At 48.9% G+C, this 18,418-nt stretch overlaps 1 protein-coding gene across 11 annotated transcripts in view; it reads right to left on the reverse strand.

Moving 5' to 3' along the window:
• The window catches only part of ATP11A (ATPase phospholipid transporting 11A), a 182,992-nt gene that overhangs the window by 13,104 nt on the left and 151,470 nt on the right, over positions 1–18,418 (reverse strand). For all 11 annotated transcript variants that reach the window (XM_033177200.1, XM_033177201.1, XM_033177199.1 and 8 more), the window contains exons 18-25: positions 17,527–17,708; positions 14,201–14,452; positions 12,611–12,785; positions 10,799–10,901; positions 10,429–10,574; positions 9,263–9,322; positions 8,302–8,429; positions 6,071–6,206 (exon numbers count right to left, since the gene is read on the reverse strand). In XM_033177200.1, the coding sequence (XP_033033091.1) occupies positions 6,071–6,206; positions 8,302–8,429; positions 9,263–9,322; positions 10,429–10,574; positions 10,799–10,901; positions 12,611–12,785; positions 14,201–14,452; positions 17,527–17,708 (1,182 nt within the window). The remainder of the gene's footprint in view (positions 1–6,070; positions 6,207–8,301; positions 8,430–9,262; positions 9,323–10,428; positions 10,575–10,798; positions 10,902–12,610; positions 12,786–14,200; positions 14,453–17,526; positions 17,709–18,418) is intronic.

Genomic DNA, 18,418 nt, shown 5'->3' on the forward strand with positions numbered 1-18,418 from the left:
CTGGGAGGACCGCATGCCCAACTGTCAGGACCGCACACCTGACCTGTGAGGACAGCACGCCCGACCCGTGAGGATCACACGCCTGTCAGGACCACACGCCCAACCCGTGAGGACCGCACACCTGACCCGTGAAGACCACATACCCAACCTGTCAGGATCACACGTGTCTCCACTACACGTGAGGCACAGGCCAAAAAAAGGGCCTGCTGCCCAGACCCCGTGCCTTGGGGAAAACCCCCAACGGGAAACTTGTTTCCGGGAGAACTGCTTTCCCTCAGGACGCTCCTGCGCTGTGGCCCAGACAATTTCTAGTTTGTCGGATTCTGTGAACTGCATCTCTCAGGGAATTTTATTTTATAAAGAATTAAAAAGCTGGAATACAAATGGCTGTTCTTCAGAATTCGTTTTCAACCAAAACAATACACCTATCACCCTACCCCAATTCAGCTGGGGTGAGGGTGTGGGCTACAGTCCTCCGACATGGTCAGCGGGATAACATCTTACTCGTAGATTCTAGAAAAGAGTGTTAGGACCTTTTGCAGTGAACAACGGCTTCTTAGGGGCCCATCAACACATCATTTTTTCCTCACTTCCTCATGGTGATCAACAGTGGGCTCTTCCTTCTGGCTTGGAAATGCCGGGCCCACGTCACTCAGATCTACACACGCTTGCGGTTCTCGGCCAGGGCAGCCTTGCCTGCGAGGGACACCTGGCCGTGGTGGAGACATTTCTGGGGCGTGGGGTCTGCTAGCTTTGGATGGGGGTGGAGGGGCTGCCAAGTGCACAGGACAGTGGCCCACGAGGAAGTACATCTGACCCCAATGTCAGCAGAGCCCAGGTGAGAGGCCTGTTATGCACTCACCAAAAAGTGCCCTCTCTTCATGGCTTCACTTCTGGGGCAGGAAATTATCATGCCTCTAGCTGTGGCTTGGCAGCAGCCTACAAGCGCATGTGGCCAGCACGGTGCTGGGGGGCAGGAGGCTGCTGTGCTGTAACTGGAAGCTAATGCGTTCGGCCAAATGGTGCCTCCACAGCAGGTGAGGGCGGCTTTGCACCCAGACAGCCACATCGGCTGGGCCTGGAGGAAAAGCCCCTCACGCTGCCCAGCTCTCCTCTTCCTCCCACTAGCCCTCGCCTTGGCCATCCCAACACAGAACGCTGAAAAAGTTACAGGGCAGCAAGACATGGACTCAAGGGTGCCCTGGGAAGCAGTGTGTGTCACCAACAGAGTGGCAGGTGACAACTGCAGCCAACTCACACGGCCTCCTCACTGTCCCCTCTCCCTGCTGTGAGCCGGGAAGCTGCCTCTAAGCTCCCTGCTGGGGCTCCTTGGGTTTAAGGGGTCATGGCAGAGCTGGGATGAGGAGTCAGGCCTCCTGATGCTGGTCCTGCAGAGCACATGGGCCGCGGCTGGAAGCTTTATAGGTGAGGAACAAAGCACAGCTATCATGAATCTAGAATTGGGCATCCTGGTCAGGGCCCCTGAGAAACACTGACCCATTACTGACCTGTGTCCACGTCCTTTGGAAGCTAGTCCACGACGGAGCTATCCTGAAACGCATCTCTGGAAAGCCCTCTTATACCCCGGTTGCCCCAGGTGAACTGCCGTGATGTGGTTCGGCTTTGTGTTCTCACCCCAATCTCATCTCGAATCATAATCCCCATGTGTTGGTGGGAGAGCCTGGTGGGAGGGGACTGAATCATGGACGTCCCCCTTGCTGATCTCGTGACGGTGGGTGAGTTCTCATGAGAGCTGGTTGTTTCAAAGTGTGTAGCCCTTTTCCCTTTGCTCTCTGTCTCCTGCAGCCTTGTGAAGAAGGACCTTGCTTCCCCTTTGCCTTCACCATGATTGTGAGTTTCCTGAGGCCTCCCAGCCTTGCTTCCGATGCAGCCTGCAGAACTGTGGATCGATTACACTTTTTTTCTTCCTAAATCACCCTGTCTCTGGTAGCTCCTTAGAGCCATGTGAAAATGGACTGACATGTGCGGATGGCTTATTATTACAATTGCTGGTCGCTATTTCCATTGGATTCTGGGGGTGGCAGGCATCCCTGGGACACCAATCTCCTTTCTCAAAGGGCCGGTCACAGGGATCCTCTTTTTCCCAAGTGACATCAGTGCCATCCCCAACGAGGTTCCTGTTTCTGATTTCTGCAGAACCCTGTCCTCATGCGACAGGCACATCTCAGCCGAGAACCTGACCAGCGCGAAAGCCTCACTCCAGCAGATCTGCCTCTGGGACTGGCCACCCGCCACGACTGCAGGCTAAGCCCCATGCCCCCACTTCCTCCCTCCTTTGAGAATGAGTATTGCTACAGAAGCTTTCTGCTCAAAAAAGCCCTCGGACTAGACCCATTTAACTCTGATGTGTAAAAACACCCCACGGCCAGCATAACTTGCGCCTTCTCAAGGTCACAGTCACGAGCAGCACCCACTGCCTCCCCTCCTTGCGTAGCTCCCTCTGCCTCCCACCCTTGCCCATACACGGACCGCTCATGTTTCAGCTGTTCTCACTGCATCCTACGTCTATGAAAGCACATTCCCAGCTTTTAACCGTTCACCTAGGAATATCCTGCTGCTCAACAAGTAACTGTTGTCTTCGCATCTCATTTGTGGCATCAAAATGTGGTTTACGATGTCAGTACAGAAAATGCTCCACTGGTGAACTTTTGAAAAAGACGTCCGTGATTCTATTGCTCCTCCCAAGCCACACAGGATCTACAGACATTCCTATAGAATAATTTAGGTCTTTAAAACAAAGCAGCTCTCACCCGTGAACCATCAATCCCAGAGGCCTCTGGACTGTGACCCTGTTGGGAGTATCCGGTTGGAAGGGAAAATTCTCAGGGGTGAGCACCCCAACCCCAAATTGCTATGCAAGGACCAAGAGGGCTGTCAGCTGCTAGGACTGCCCCCAAGTTTCCTGAGGGCTGGCATCACGCTGGGGTAAGTGCGGGTTCCGTGGGGGCTCAGGGTACCTTCCAGGATGCAGCCGGGGGCTGGAGGGTACAGCCAGAAGAGACCAGGAAACAGGAGCTAGTAGAAACCCTCAGATTCCAGGAAGGGCAGCAGAGCCACAGTGCCCTGACCACCACGTACAGCTGACCAGGGACACGTCAGGGTTCCAGGGGTCCAACAAGGTGGAGACGCGGCAGAGTCCCTGCCAGGAAGCCCCTGGCACTGCACTGCCAGCACCTCATTTAGGAGCACAGCCAGCAGCCCTCCTAGGACAGTGGCACCCGTGTCCTCGCCCCTGAAGTCCATCTCCGGGGGCTCTTGGGAGGCACCTTCACATTCACGCTGAAATTCGGAATTAGAACAACCCAGAGGCCGCACCAGGCAACACCATGAAGTCTGATGCTGGACGTCTGTGTGTGACCCAGGCCCTGCCCCTCGGGAGCTGACCCTGCACAGGGTGTCTGGTCTGTCCAAACTTCTCTTCCCTCAGCTTTCACGTGATCTGAACGTCCAGCTGAAAAGGGTGGTTGTAGTGAACCAGGACGACGTTTGTGAGAGAAAACTGGAAAATCAAGTGCGGGAAAAATGGGACTTGCTATCGCCACGGCAGGCTGCCAGGAGCCTGGAGTCTCAGAGCTCAGGACACTATGTCTTAGTTCTTTTTAACGGCTACACAAGATGCTTACGTAAGCCCGACCCGGAGGAAAATCTCATAAAAGATACAAAACAATCAACATGATGACATTCACGGCCTGGTGGCACTCGGGAATTATTCAATTAAAATAAACTAAGACAAAGAATAAATTCTAGAAAACCTAAAGCTTTTAAAACAGTGAAATAACATTGGAATGGATTCTCAAGATCGACCTGGTAAAAACAGATTTAAGTGATGACGAAGGATAACAGCAGTGTTTAGTTATGAGAAATGAAAGCGACTAAAGCAGGTAAACAGTGCACAGGACACGCAGCGGGACTTTTGTGTTTGAACCCAGCAGTCTGAGGGACAAACACACAGGGAGAGGTCAGGCTAAACCAGGAACGAAGCCGATTTCTGTTTAGAAGTCACCCAGAAGGGGCTGCTGAAGAGGGACTTTCTCCGAGGTCAGCGCTGGTGTTTGCTTGTACGGCTCAATACCTGCGGCCTTTAAGCAGGGATGGTCTCTGATACCTACTCAGCGGCTGGCGCGGCTCTCTCAGGTAGCACAGGGCCCCACCGGGCCTCCCACACACACCTGTGCTGCCTTTAATTTAAAGTCGAGGGAAGCTCCCATCAATCCAGTCAATTCAGAAAACATCCCTGACTCAATGGGCCACTCTGACATGGAAACCGAGGGAACACAGCAAAGATGTGTGTCAGGAGGCACACGCCCCTTCTAACACAGAGCTAGCCCCGGGGTGCGTGGGGCACACGCTCCTTCTAACACAGAGCTAGCTAGTCCCGGGGTGCGTGGGGCACACGCCCCTTCTAACACAGAGCTAGCTCTGGGGTGCGTGGGGCACACGCCCCTTCTAACACAGAGCTAGCCCCAGGGTACGTGGGGCACACGCCACTTCTAACAGAGCTAGCCCCGGGGTGCGTGGGGCACACGCCACTTCTAACACAGAGCTAGCCCCGGGTTGCGTGGGGCACACGCCACTTCTAACACAGAGCTAGCCCCGGTTGCGTGGGGCACACGCCACTTCTAACACAGAGCTAGCCCCGGGTTGCGTGGGGCACACGCCCCTTCTAACACAGAGCTAGCTCTGGGGTGCGTGGGGCACACGCCCCTTCTAACACAGAGCTAGCCCCGGGGTGCGTGGGGCACACGCCCCTTCTAACACAGAACTAGCTCCAGGGTGCGTGGGGCAGCAGCGGCTAACAGCGTTTCCACCAACAAAGCACACAGGAAGTCACGTTTGAAAATATTTTCGAGAAATATTTCATTTGTAATGCACTCCAAAAACACAGAGAAACGACAAACCCACGATTGTCTTACCACGTGTGTGTTGGTAGTCATTATCTGAGGGTGGGAAGGGAAGCCAGTGGCAAAAAGAAAAAAGCAAGATACAAATAAAACAAACCCCCAGGGATTAGGCAAACACCCAGAGAGTGAATGTCCACTAGAAAACTACAAATCTGTTCATTGCAAAAGAAGCAGACTTAAGTACAGTGCTTGGGGAAATCTAACACGGGCTCAACGTGGAATTCATTCTCACATTAAAAATGCAATGTCTAGCCCGGGCGCAGTGGCTCACGGCTGTAATCCCAGCACTTTGAGAGGCCAAGACGGGTGGATCACGAGGTCAGGAGATCGAGACCATCCTGGCTAACATGGTGAAACCCCGTCTCTACTAAAAATACAAAAAAATTAGCCGGGTGTGGCGGCGGGTGCCTGTAGTCCCAGCTACTGGGGAGGCTGAGGCAGGAGAATGGCGTGAACCCGGGAGGCGGAGCTTGCAGTGAGCCAAGATCGCGCCACTGCGCTCCAGCCTAGGCAACAGAGCGAGACTCCGTCTCAAAAAAAAAAAAAAACCAAAAACGCAATGTCTAAATTGTATAATTCTACCACTAGGTAACGAGCTGATGGTGAAATGTAAGCTACAGAGATAGTCTGAAAACCTCAGCAGGCCAGCCGAGCAGGGTGGCTCACGCCTGTAATCCCAGCACTTTGGGAGGCCAAGGCAGGTGGATCACGAGGTCAGGAGATCGAGACCATCCTGGCTAACACGGTGAAACCCTGTCTCTACTAAAAATACAAAAAAATTAGCCCAGCATGGTGGCGGGCGCCTGTAGTCCCAGCTACTCGGGAGGCTGAGGCAGGAGAACGGCATGAATCCAGGACGCGGAGCTTGCAGTGAGCCGAGATCGCACCGCTGCACTCCAGCCTGGGCCACAGAGCGAGACTCTGTCTCAACAACAAAACAAAAAAACAAAAAACCTCAGTAGGACATTTCCTTCCAGTGACACTGAGCACTCAGGTAATGCGACCCGGAGTGACGCGCATGTGGTGATCCACCCCATTGGGAGGCTGCACGGGCTGCACTGAATTACTGCTTTGACAAAATCATTATATGGGCTTGGGAAGGTTTATTCCCCAGCAGCTGAGTCGGCGCGCTCCAGCTCCGTACTGACCTGCCCGTTGCTCGTCACAGTTGTATTTTCAAACATGAAATAAGCACCAAAGAAGAACACCAGCGCGTCAAACAGTCCCAGGAGCGTCCAGTAGATGAACACACGCCAGCGCAGCAGGGCGTTCTTGGCGACATCCCTGTGTGAGGAGAAAAGTGCACAGTGTGTGTCCTCGAGAATCGGGGCTCAGCGCCTCCCCCGGGCTCCAGGGTGGCCGTCCCTGGACGTTGTCTTCATGGGATAAGATGTGTGTGGCCAGTAAACACGAGGTTTGTGCTCTGGCCACAAATGCGGCATGTCCGTCACAACCAGCATTTTAGTACCCATTCATGTCCTTGGCTAACTTTTGCTTGGATTCTTTCTCTCTCATATTCACTGCAATATCGTCATAGGCAGAGAGATGCAAGCCATGCGCTGCTGCTTCTGAAAGTAACGAACATGGAACACAAGGCACACACCTGACATTCACCAAGCTTGTGACACCTTACGCCTGACGTGACACCTTACGCCTGTTCAGTAAGACAGAATTTGCAGGATTCCTTCTGGATACATGTCTAGAACAGTATAGCCTCTCCCGTTTTCTCAGATTTATTCCCAATTATTAAAGACGTACAACAAATTTTTTTATCATCGTCCTTAATCACCTATGGTGATCATTTTTGGGTCCAAGTCATCAAGATCCCACAGAATGGCTAAATATTCCGATGAGGGCAGCAAGGCTGATGCACAGATTCCTGCAGCATCCTGGGCAGGGAAGTGAGTGGTCTTGGCTGTGGTGGTGGATGCGGGAACCACGCATGTGAGAAGATTGCACAGAACTGAACACACATAGACAGGTGTCATGTACATGAGCACAGGGAAAGCTGGGTGATCTGAATAAGGGAACGGGAGAACGGCATCAACATCAACAATTGGACGTGATGCTGGACTGCAGTTTCTTGCATGTCACCACTGAGGGACATGGGATCAGGGTCCACAGAATCTATTATTTCTTTTTTTTGTTTTTTGAGATGGAGTCTTGCTCTGTCACCCAGGCTGGAGTGCAGTGGCCAGATCTCAGCTCACTGCAAGCTCCGCCTCCCAGGTTCACGGCATTCTCCTGCCTCAGCCTCCCAAGTAGCTGGGACTACAGGCGCCGCCACCTCGCCCAGGTAATTTTTTGTATTTTCAGTAGAGACGGGGTTTCACCGTGTTAGCCAGGATGGTCTCGATCTCCTGACCTCGTGATCCACCCGTCTCGGCCTCCCAAAGTGCTGGGATTACAGGCGTGAGCCACTGCGCCCGGCCGGAATCTATTATTTCTTACAACTGTATATGGATGTAAAATTATCTGAAAAATAAAATTTTAATTTCTGATAGTGTTTGGCTGTGTCCCCACCCAAATCTCATCTTGAATTGTAGCTCCCATGACCCCCACCTGTTGTGGGAGGGACCTGGTGGGAGGTGATTGAGTCATGGGGGCGGTTTTTTCCCATGTTGTTCTCATGATAGTGTCTAAGTCTCGTGAGATCTGATGGTTTTATAAAGGAAAGTTCCCCTGCACACACCCTTTTGTCTGCCACCATGTAAGACGTGACTTTGCTCCTCATTCACCTTCCGCCATGACTGTGAGGCCTCCCCAGCCATGTGGAACTGTGAGTCCACTCAACCTCCTTCCTTCATAAATTACCCAGTCTCAGGTATGTCTTCACAGGAGGATGAAAATGGACTAATACGACTTAAAAGACCATGGAAAACAGTAACATACTGAATCTGCCAGAGACCTTGGGGGGCATTTCTGAAATAGCAGAAAAATATCTCTTCCATATTATTAAAAAAATAACTTTTTGGGAGAAAAGACACCCTGAAAACAGAGCTGTTAATTTTTCTTTTTTCTCACTGAATGGAACACACATGGTTTTAAAGGATAACTTAGGCGATAGACTCCCAGGAGTCACAACGAGGAAGACGCTGGTACTCCGGCTCCCTTAGAACTGTCAGAAAGCACAGGAAAGTGCAAACTGGCTCCACAATGTTCCAAATGCAGCGTAAACCATCCAGCAAGGCTTAAAGAGTCTCCATTTGAACTATGTTGCTTCCAGTTTAAAGAAGCTCCTGACCTAGCAAGAGTATCAGTAGATGCTGAATGTTTCTGGCCCTTAACTGGGGTCTGCCAGGTGGCTACTGGAAGAACTGCCAGAGCGCTGCCTAGTTATTCTCTGTGCTCTCAGGAGAGGCTGTGTGGAGGATGGTACCTGTACAGGGTCGGGTCTCTCTTGAGCACATCGATGCCAATATGCTGCTCCATGAGGCTGTACAGGAGGATGGGGAGGGAGGTGAAGCTGATGTTGTAGAGGGTCAGATATGCGGTGTCGTACAAAGTCTGTAAGAGGAAAGTCACAAGGAAGTGGCGCCTCAGTGTGTTGTTACAAACTTTTTGGATCTTTTGATTAAATATATTTTCTTTCTGAAATGCCTAGAAAGACCAGAGCACTTTTCAAAGCTTAACGATATAAACTAGGGTCTGTGAGATCAACTGTGATTTCAGGATGAAAGTCACAGCTGGCAAAAAGCCTAACACTGACTCACCCCATTCTATCAGCACAAACTTCAAGAAAAAAAAAAAAAAGGAAAAAAGTCACAGAAAACATTTGCAATTCTGATTGCCGTCTTCAAGCTTCAGTGACTCTGGTCCCAGTCACTTCCCATGAAGGCAGTTGGCCCGCCAACCACTCAGCACACGAGTGACAGAAGGAGGCGTCCATCTAGGGCAGGTGCCCGGGGAGTCCTTTACCCCTCCTGGATGGGAACTGTCTTCTTCCCTATGGGCACACTGCACACGTTAACGTGCCAGGCACCGGGGTGGCCCACGTCCACAAGGACCTCGAGTTGGAGTTAATTCTTGCAGTGGTGTCAGGACGCCCAGCTTGGTACTGCTGGGCCCTGGGGAGACCACATCACCATTAGCCCTCATCTCAGGGCCAGAGCAGTTTCAGAAGACACGGGATAAGGGGCCTCCAGGACGGCAACTCCTCAGCACCGCGGCCCCCACCCCACGCCGGACCTTTCACCCCCGTCTGCTGCTGGGCACCCTGGCTTCCTCGCAATGCCGGGGAGTGCTGCTGATTCCCAAGTCTCCTCTCCCCACGGCAGCCACCCACTGGGGGAAGGAAAAGAAGGCTCAGACAGCCTGTCCCTGAAGACCCTAGGACTGACCTGTTGTGAAAACCCACAGAAGAACTGGTATAAAAACTGAGGGAAGATGAAGCAGACATTCTGAAAGGCAAGGCAGAGTTGTTAGTTCAGTGATGGGGCAGAGGGAGGCAGCTGCCACTTCCAGCGTGGCCTCTCCCACGGGGGAGGAGGGATCCACGTGTGCCCAGAGTGTGGGAGAACAGCACTAATGGGTTCTAGAAAGTCTTCTCTTATTTCAGGGGCAACTGAAATGCACATGTGACCACTTTCTGGCCACTCTGAGGACAATGTATAGGGGAAATTTGTCAGCTCCAAGAGACACAAGAAGGCAATGCAGGTATCAGTATAAACAGGAAAGAATCGAACTGCACAGTGAATAAGGAATTCTAAATACCGTTCCTCAAACATTTCCACCTGAAAGGTTCTCATGGGTTCCACACTCAATTCTGTGGAGGGGAGAAAAGGACTGGGGGTCTCCCGTGGCACAGCAGGCTCTCCTCATCCTCGGGGTACATTCCCAGACCCGGGGGGGGATGAAGAGTCTGCGGACGGTCCTGAACCCTGTCTACACTGCAGATGGGTATGTGTGTTCCTACACATACACACCCATGACAAAGTTTTATTTATAAAGTAGGCGCAGTAAGAGAGTAACAACAAAACATAGAATAACTATAATAATATACCATAATCAAAGGTACATGAATTTAGTCTCTCCCTCCTCCTCTTAAAATATATTATCGGGTCGTATTCACCATTCTTCTTCTTGTGATCTGTCAACCTGGTCACCAAGACAGCTACAGAGTGACTGAGGGGCAGGTAGTGTACACACAGCATCGGCACACGAGACAAAGGGACAAGCCACATCTCAGGAAGGACAGAGCAGGACGGCATGAAGCTTCATCACGCTGCTCGGAATGGCATGCAATTTAAAACTTAGACACTGTTTATTTCTGCAATTTTCCATTTGATATTTTTGGGCCTGGGTTGACTGTAGGTAATGGAAACTGTAAAAAGCAAAGCCACGGCTAAGCAGATGACTGCAATCAGATTCACCCCTTCCTTTCTGACAGTTGCTGCTACCTAGAGATCAATGACCTCTTGTGGCATCAAGTGGTTCAGACAAGGGTCGTGCCAGCCTGTGCGTGATCTGCTGCTGAAATTGTGAGGGGGAGCGGCGATCCGCCTACCTTATAAAAGAAGTACTGCACGAGCTCAGATATCCTAATGTAATAAAAATGCCCGTGAACAAGCAGCATCTTCTTCAAATGCTTAAACTTTGGGATTGCATAGTCGCTGTTCCTGGCAGCCTGGCGGCCTTCCTTGCCGATGACACCTAGAAGATGGAGGTGATGGAGCTGAGGAAATGCTTTCCGCACACCATGCACAGGGCAGGGACGGGGAGAAGAATGGATGAGACCATCATCACGAGCCTTCCTGGTCACACATGAGGGTGATGATGGGGGTGTCCTGAATGCACCTGCATGCTGCCATGGGCCTCTGTCTAGCAGAGGGGTGACCTGGCCACCAGGACGTGCCAGCAGCAAGGACGAAGCTCACCTATGCCCACGTGCGCTTCCAGAATCATGCTGACATCATTTGCGCCGTCGCCAACTGCTAACGTGATTGGGTGCTCTTTTGAAAATTTGATTAATTTAACAATCTGCAAAAGAAAGAAAGGCAGCGTTTATCTTCACTAACTATTCCACTTCTGAACAGGTTATTCATTCACTAGGCAGAAATAATGAAGATGTAAAGTTAGCCTAGGCAAATAAAAAAATTATCTACTTGAGCTAATTTACGACATTCTGTTTTCTCCATATAGGATAAAACTTTTTTTCATACTGAAAACAAAACAAAATAAAGTAAAAGAAATGAAATATGATTAAAATGATGTGGGCTGGAAAAGGCTGGTAGACAAACTTTGGCAGTACAGACGTGAGATATATGAAGTAGTTTGTGGTTATTGTTATATTCATCTATTTAAATATATGGAAAAATGTGTAAATACTGGGAAAATATATTTAAATATACAAGGGCAAATGTGAACCCTGGATTCTGTTAGAAGACATCACTATTCCAAAGTACTTCAAGCTATTTGGTATAAAGCATCTATTTCGAAAACTAAACTATTCCTAATGCTATTTTAATTTTCAAATTTGTAACATGCAAAATCAAATATGACAATTTTGTGTAACAATAATTTCCAAGTTTTTAGTCAATTTCTTTTTTCCCCCCATGTATGTGCCTAAATGTAACAGTTCAAGATATGACTGAAGAGATGGGGGAAACGTGTGGGTGCCTTCTTGTTTCAAGATAGGAAAGGGAATGAAACGTTTCAAAAGCCAGTTGAGAACTTAAAAAAGTACTATGGAATACATGAAGAGCAAATGGTAAACCCTGAGTTGCTGTTCCGTTCGGGAAGTAATCCTGTAAGGTTTATGTGCAGTTACACATGTGAGGGAGAGGAGAACATCAAACCGTCTTCCCCACATGGAAGGTCTGTGAATGCTTGAGGCTCAGCTTGTCGTCCTGAGGACCCCGGCTCCGTGTTTTTGGCGAAATTGACAGATTAATGCACCCACGGGCACAAACTCTCAACTTTTCACTTCCTTGGTTTCCAGAGTTTGTGTGAGACGTCTTTTACTTTAAACACTGGGTTGCTCTGACCAGTTATGGATTTACTCAAGAACAGGTCAAGAGAAATTGACGTATCGTGTCTAAAATGTGGTATAACGAAGCTGGAACTTTTCTAGGCATCCTGATATCAGAAAGACATCCATGTTTACACGTATATTCCATAGTGCTTTTAAAGTGTTTACAGAAAAAACTTCGGTGTGTGTTTCCCACAAGAACATGGGCGCGTGAGACGTTCGGAGTTTGATGGACAAGACAAGTTGAATCCTCATGGCATTTCCCAACGGCAGCCTTTTGGGCAAATTATTCCAATTTGTAAAGCTGGTGCCCTCATTCGCCCCAAAGGGTTAGTTTGAGGCTAAAAGCATTTGTGTCTGTAGGAGGCACACACTAGGTGGTCAATAATGTCAGCTCCCTTCCCCTAAACCTTTAGTGTAGATTCGCAGGAGTGACTGAGGCAGCTTTTTTTTTTTTAACAGAAGTCAGCCAGGGCAGCTGTCCTGGCCGCTGCATCTGGAAGGGTCACACGTCAGACTGGTCAACACCCACTAATCACCGAGCCTGGCCCAACAAGCAAAACAAGATCTGCATTTTAAATCTCTGCCGTGGTTACTTCTCTTTTCAACAGGCGGTACCCTGCTAGGCTTTTTAACAATCCGCGGGGGTGAGACCTAACGGAAGGTTCAGTGTTTCGGACACCCCGACCACCAGCTATCGAGGACGGGCGGGCAGCACCTGGGCCTTCTGCAAGGGCGCCATGCGGCAGCAGAGCACTGCGCTGCAGCTCCGGCAGATTTCCAGGAAGAGCTCCCTGTAGTTGCTGGAACTCCCGTCTTCGCGAGGCTTCATGATGAGAGACAGCGCAGCTCCGTCGATGATCAAGCCGTAGTCCTGCGTATCTGCTGAGAGTCTGTCAGAGGACGTGAGTCAGAAAGACGCTCAACCACTAGATCTAGAGATTTTAGAAGACTCCGTATTTCTTTGGATGTCGACAGATGCTACAAATCCATGGGATTAAGACACTAGTGTTTCTTGTTTTATCACTACAATCTTTATAGCATTGAATGTAACATTTTTGTCGACATTTCAGAGTATTTAGTGAAACCTTCCTATTTTAGGTAAAGCAAGTGCACACTCTCTTTGTGGACTCGTTAAGTCCCTGTACTTTTGAAACAACAGGAAGACGTTCATCTTGCAGTCTAAGATCTTGGTCAGTCTTTATTCTTAACCTGCTTGGTCACAGTCTTTATTTGTATAGCTAAGTCCTTGGGTTTCTGCCTGGATGACCTAAGTCGGAAAGAACGTGGTCATAATCTCCTCTTTGCTGGGTTTCAAAATGACAAGGAGGCTGGATGCGATGGCTCACGCCTATAATCCCAGCACTTTGGGAGGCTGAGGCAGGCGGATCAACTGAGGTCAGGAGTTCAAGACCAGCCTGGCCAACATGGTGAAACCCCATCTCTATTAAAACTACAAAAATTAGCCGGGTGTGGTGGTGAGCACTTTTAATCCCAGCTACTTGGGAGGCTGAGGCAGGAGAATTGTTTGAACCTGGGAGGCAGAGGTTGCAGTGAGCCAAGATCACGCCACTGCACTCTAGCCTGGGTGACGGAGTGAGGCTCCATCTCAAAAACAAAACACAAAAAGCAAACAAAGAAAACAAACAAGGAACACCTCTAATCCCTAAAAGGAGTTTTGCAGATTGCAGATCAGGTAGAGGGAGTTATCTGTGCTATTTATGAATAACTTAACATTTGTGTAAATTAGATAGCTGCTTTTGCTTTATGTACATGAATGAAACTGAAATGATTCAAATAAAATCTAATCTCAGATAATGCATCTAACACCAGTAAGGACAGCACCGATAAAATGTGTCTGAATAAACTACCGAATATTCTTGGGGAAAAAACAACTCTTGGACATGCACTGCTTCGCCTCAGACGAACAGCCATGCATTATTCATGTCTCCACTTCCTCCAGCAGATGTTTGAAGGTGCCTGCAGCACAGCCCCTACGTCTCAGAAGCAGATGAGAATTATCCTACTCAAAATATTTGATCAATCATGTCTTTTTGCATCTGTTGCCCGGCAGTCTGAAACCGAACATATACACACGTATGTGAAAAAGACACATCACAACTGCTGGAAAAACCAGCCCGTCTTGTTCCCAGTGTTCACCTGACCCGTAAGAAGCTGGCATTAATGTCCCAGGGGAAAACCGAATTCCCAGTAAGGACAATGTGGTTCCCCCACTTGCAGGTGAAGGCCATTGGGTCTGAAGCCCCTTCTGAGGGAGTGGGGGTGGGGGCGGGGACGCGCTGCCTACCCTGAGAAGTTGTCTCTGGTCAGGCTCCCGCTGTGGCGCAGGACCGTCTTGCTCAGCTCGAACAGGACGTCGTGCAGGCTCTGCTCCTCGATCCTCTTGGTGGTCAGCTCCAGCAGCTGCGTGTTCCTGCGGAAGAGCTTGCAGGCATAGCACGTGGCTGCGGCCGTCTCCATCTTGTCTCCCGTGAGAACCCAGACCTTGATCCCAGCCTTTTGCAGGGCCTCGATGGTGTCTGCAGCTTTCTCCTGCAGCCTGAGGGAGGCAAAACCAAACACAACACAGAGAAAAGTCAGTGCTGACCCAGGAAATCCAAATAAGGAACTGCAGAAACTTGCAAAGCTGACAAAATATTGTAGCCCCTCAAAATCAAAACGTGCCATGCTGTGGTTCATGATCTTACCATAAAGTACCTGAAGTGGCTTCTGAAGGTCTGAATTAGTGTTTCACAGCGAAACACTTCATAACAGCAGAGAGATAAACATGGATCAAACATTTGAGATGGAAAGCGCTGTCTGGTGTCACTGATGTCTGACAAGCCTGGCAGTTTTCTGTGTAGCTGGGACTCACTACCTGGGGAGGGTTTCAGGAAATTATAACCACCACCAAAAATGTCTCAACCATGGAAAGATGGGATCTGGACTCAAGGTGGTCAGGAATATTCATTATCTTTTGTTTTGTATAAACTGTTCTAAGTTTGTCACTTAGAACCCACTTGGGGTCCATGTACCTCTAAATAAAATAAAATACTGAGAATAATACTAGTGATTCTATGGCCAACAGGTATCATGGGCTTGCCACGTGCCAGGCCCATGTGACACTTTCTGTGTGCACTCTTTCATGCTCACCACTATGTCATGAGTAAGGACGTTAGCATCACACCCATTTTACATACGGAAAACCCAAAGCCTGCAGATGCTACAGAAGGTATCCAGGGATAAGCAGCTCTTCTGACACCGGTCAGGCCACTTCCCTCTCCTTGGGTGATCTGGGGTCAAAACCACGTTTGCCTCATTTCGGGGCCAGCATTTTTTCTAGGTTTTAGACTTTACTTTCGTGTGCAGTAACATGTAATGCTTCCGGAAAGCATGAAAGGAAAGGATTTAAATTCTAACTGGAATGATCTGGTTTTCTGGGAAGAACTTCCTAGCTAAAAGTCTCAAGATCAGACAATCATAGTACTCTATAGATGGAAAAAACGCCTCTAATTTTATGTGTATGTATATGTATATATATGTGCGTGTGTACATATGTGTGTGTGCATATATATATATAGAGAGAGAGAGAGAGAAAGAGAGAGAGAGAGAGAGAGCACGAGAGCAAGAGAACGCCTTGTTATGCTGCCCAGGCTAGGTAGGGTACAGTAGTATGATCTCAGCTCACTGCAGCCTCCAACTCCTGGGCTCAAGTGATCCTCCCTCCTCAGCCTCCCAAGTAGCTAGGACAACAGGTGACTGCTACCACGCCTGATTAATTAAAAAAAAAATTCAAGAGATGGGATCTCACTATGTTGCCCAGGCTGGGCTCAAACTCCTGGTCTCAATCAATCCTCCAGCATCAGCCTCCCAAAGTGCAGGGATTACAAGCGTGCTGCACAGGGCCTGGCCCTGTTTACAAGTGTGCCCCACTGGGCCTGGCCCTATAACTCGACTCAAAAGGAAGCTGAAGCTCGGAGACGTTTTGCACTTGCTGACTGGAGATTTTAAGGAAATAATTTATAAGCAAGCATCATCACTTCAAAGCCACTGAGACCGCCCGCCCCTGCCACCAGGCATTAACTCTCCACTTTTCTACATTCCCAATCCAGTCAAGTCAACCTGCCCCCGGCTCCGGGGGCTCTGTCCCATCTGCTCTGCTGGAGGCATCCCCACGCTCCTCCACCACGGCCTCTAAAGATGGACCCAGCTACTCCCCAGGCAAAGACCATCCTAGGGACACCCCTCTTCTCCTGGACAGACAGCAGGTGAGTGGCTGGCCATGAGAGCAAGGCCCCACCTCCCAGCAGCACCAGCAACAAAGCCTTTCGGCAGTCGTGGCCCTGCGCTCTGAAGCCTTCCTGTGTGCAAGGCGCGTTCTTTACACGGTGCTCCATGTGCTTACTCTGGACTGAACGGGGGGGCGTGACTTCAAAACAAAACACAAAACCACCAAACAAAAACTTCCCACTTCACCTAATACTCCATTCAGATCGAGAACTTGCGGAATATTTGTTCAACACACTCAGAAAATGCAGGGTTAGTGATGAGGATTTCAGTTTTGGACCAAAATGGATCTTAAAGATTTTCAAACTTGATGCTTTTAACTTCTAGGAGATAAACTCCTAGTAAACTTCCTGAAGTTTCTGCTTCATTCTCATCAAATGGAGCATTTTTTTTCCTCCTCCATTCCTACAAACCACTGAAATCCATGCCTTTCACTTAGCTCTGAAGGTGCCATGTGGACCTGACGACTGTTTCTTAGTGGCCTCAGCCTCAAACAACTTTCAGTCTCCATTGTGGAGCTGGGGCACACTGGCAACTCTCACCTTAGAGGTACCTGAAAATCTGTAATTGGTAATTTTTCTGGTTATGATGATGATTAAATTTTCTACTTCATTATTTTAAGTTTTTTCAAATAATGATAAACACATTGAGTATGTAATGATCTAAGAAGTAATACCAGTATTTGGAAAGAACTAGCAACAAGTTTAGGAACAGAGTTAGTTGTTGATTCCATTCTGAAGAGTAATTACAGCCGGGCATGACTGCTCATGCCTGCAATTCCAGCACTTTCAGAGGCTGAGGTGGAAGGACTGCTTGAGGCCAGGAGCTTGAGACCAGCCTGGGCAACATAGTGAAATCCTATCTCTACAAAAAATATGAAAAATTAGCCAGGCATGGTGGTATGTGCTTGAAGTTCTAGCTACTCAGGAGGCTGAGAAGGGAGGACAGCATGAACCTGGGAGTTTGAGGCTGCAGTGAGCTGTGATGGTGCCACTGCACTCCAGCCTGGGCAACACGGCAAGATGCCATCCCTTAAAAAAAAAAGAAAAGAATTTATAAGAGTCCTTCTATCTTGCCTGTTCATGATATGAAAAAGCTGTTTTCACTACTTCCTGGGAAAGTGTGCTTTCAGGCATCTTATTCATGGATAACAAAATATCCCACAGGCATGACCTTCCTGACATGACTCTAGCATGTAGCAAGACATCTAGCCTCCCACTGAGCAGCAAACACGCCCCGTTGGATGTGCGGCTGGCCTCCCTCCCTTCCACTCGCCCTCACACGCCCTGGGCCGTCGGCCTGCATCCTAGTTTGTCTCTCGGGACGGGGTGCGTGTGTTTACTTTACCGGTCCTCAACAGCCGTGGCACCAAGCAGAATAAGATCTTTCTCTATTTGCTCATAGGCTTCTGCTAACTTTTTCTCTCGATCTTGAAGGGCCACTTTGGCAGCCTGCAGCAGTTTACAAATGCCTTCATATTCTTCTTGGATCAGCCTCTTATAAGCAACACACAAAGTTCGGAGCCCCTCCTGCAGAATACAACGCAGCGTTTAGCACAAATTCAAGGTGTCACTTGCTGAAATATTATGCTCCATGGCCTTCCCAGTATCCCTTCTCTCATTAGAAAAACTAACCCAGGAACTGTAACCCTTTCAGAACTTACAGTACTAAGTAAACAAAGAAAGATTATAACTCAACCAACTTTTGAAAGGAGTAAGTCATCAACAAGTGAATTATTTAAGTCCACATTAAATATAAAGAATCATTATGGATCACAGACTAGAAAGCCTGGAAATCCGTAACAGAAATCAGGGTCATCTACCAAAAGATAAACTTCATTCCTTTACTTTGACAAATGCAGAGTTAAATTAAACCTTTTTTTAAGGATAATCATTTGTAATTTTACAGGCAATATCAAGTGATGTTTCTAAAGTCACCATGTTTTATGCGGGAAGTTTGTAAGGTGGTTGTTCTTTCACAATGAAGGAAGCCTGCCAGGTTATTTATCAAAATCGTCAGTTGCCCGGGAACATAAGAAATTAAGAATCACAAATTCTTTACTGTGATCACGATTCTGGATGTCACCACACAGAGAGAATGCAGCCGCCACCAGCAAGACACAAGGAAGGCGGGCAGAGGCTGAAGCAGCCACAACGGGGTGGTTCACAATGAACCTCTTCATTCCGTCCGTCAAGGCTGCTGAGGGCGACCGAACAGAGGTTTACCGGATGATCTAGGG

The sequence above is a fragment of the Trachypithecus francoisi genome, unplaced genomic scaffold, assembly GCF_009764315.1.
Source record: "Trachypithecus francoisi isolate TF-2019V2 unplaced genomic scaffold, Tfra_2.0 Lachesis_group18, whole genome shotgun sequence".
Lineage (NCBI taxonomy): Eukaryota > Metazoa > Chordata > Mammalia > Primates > Cercopithecidae > Trachypithecus > Trachypithecus francoisi.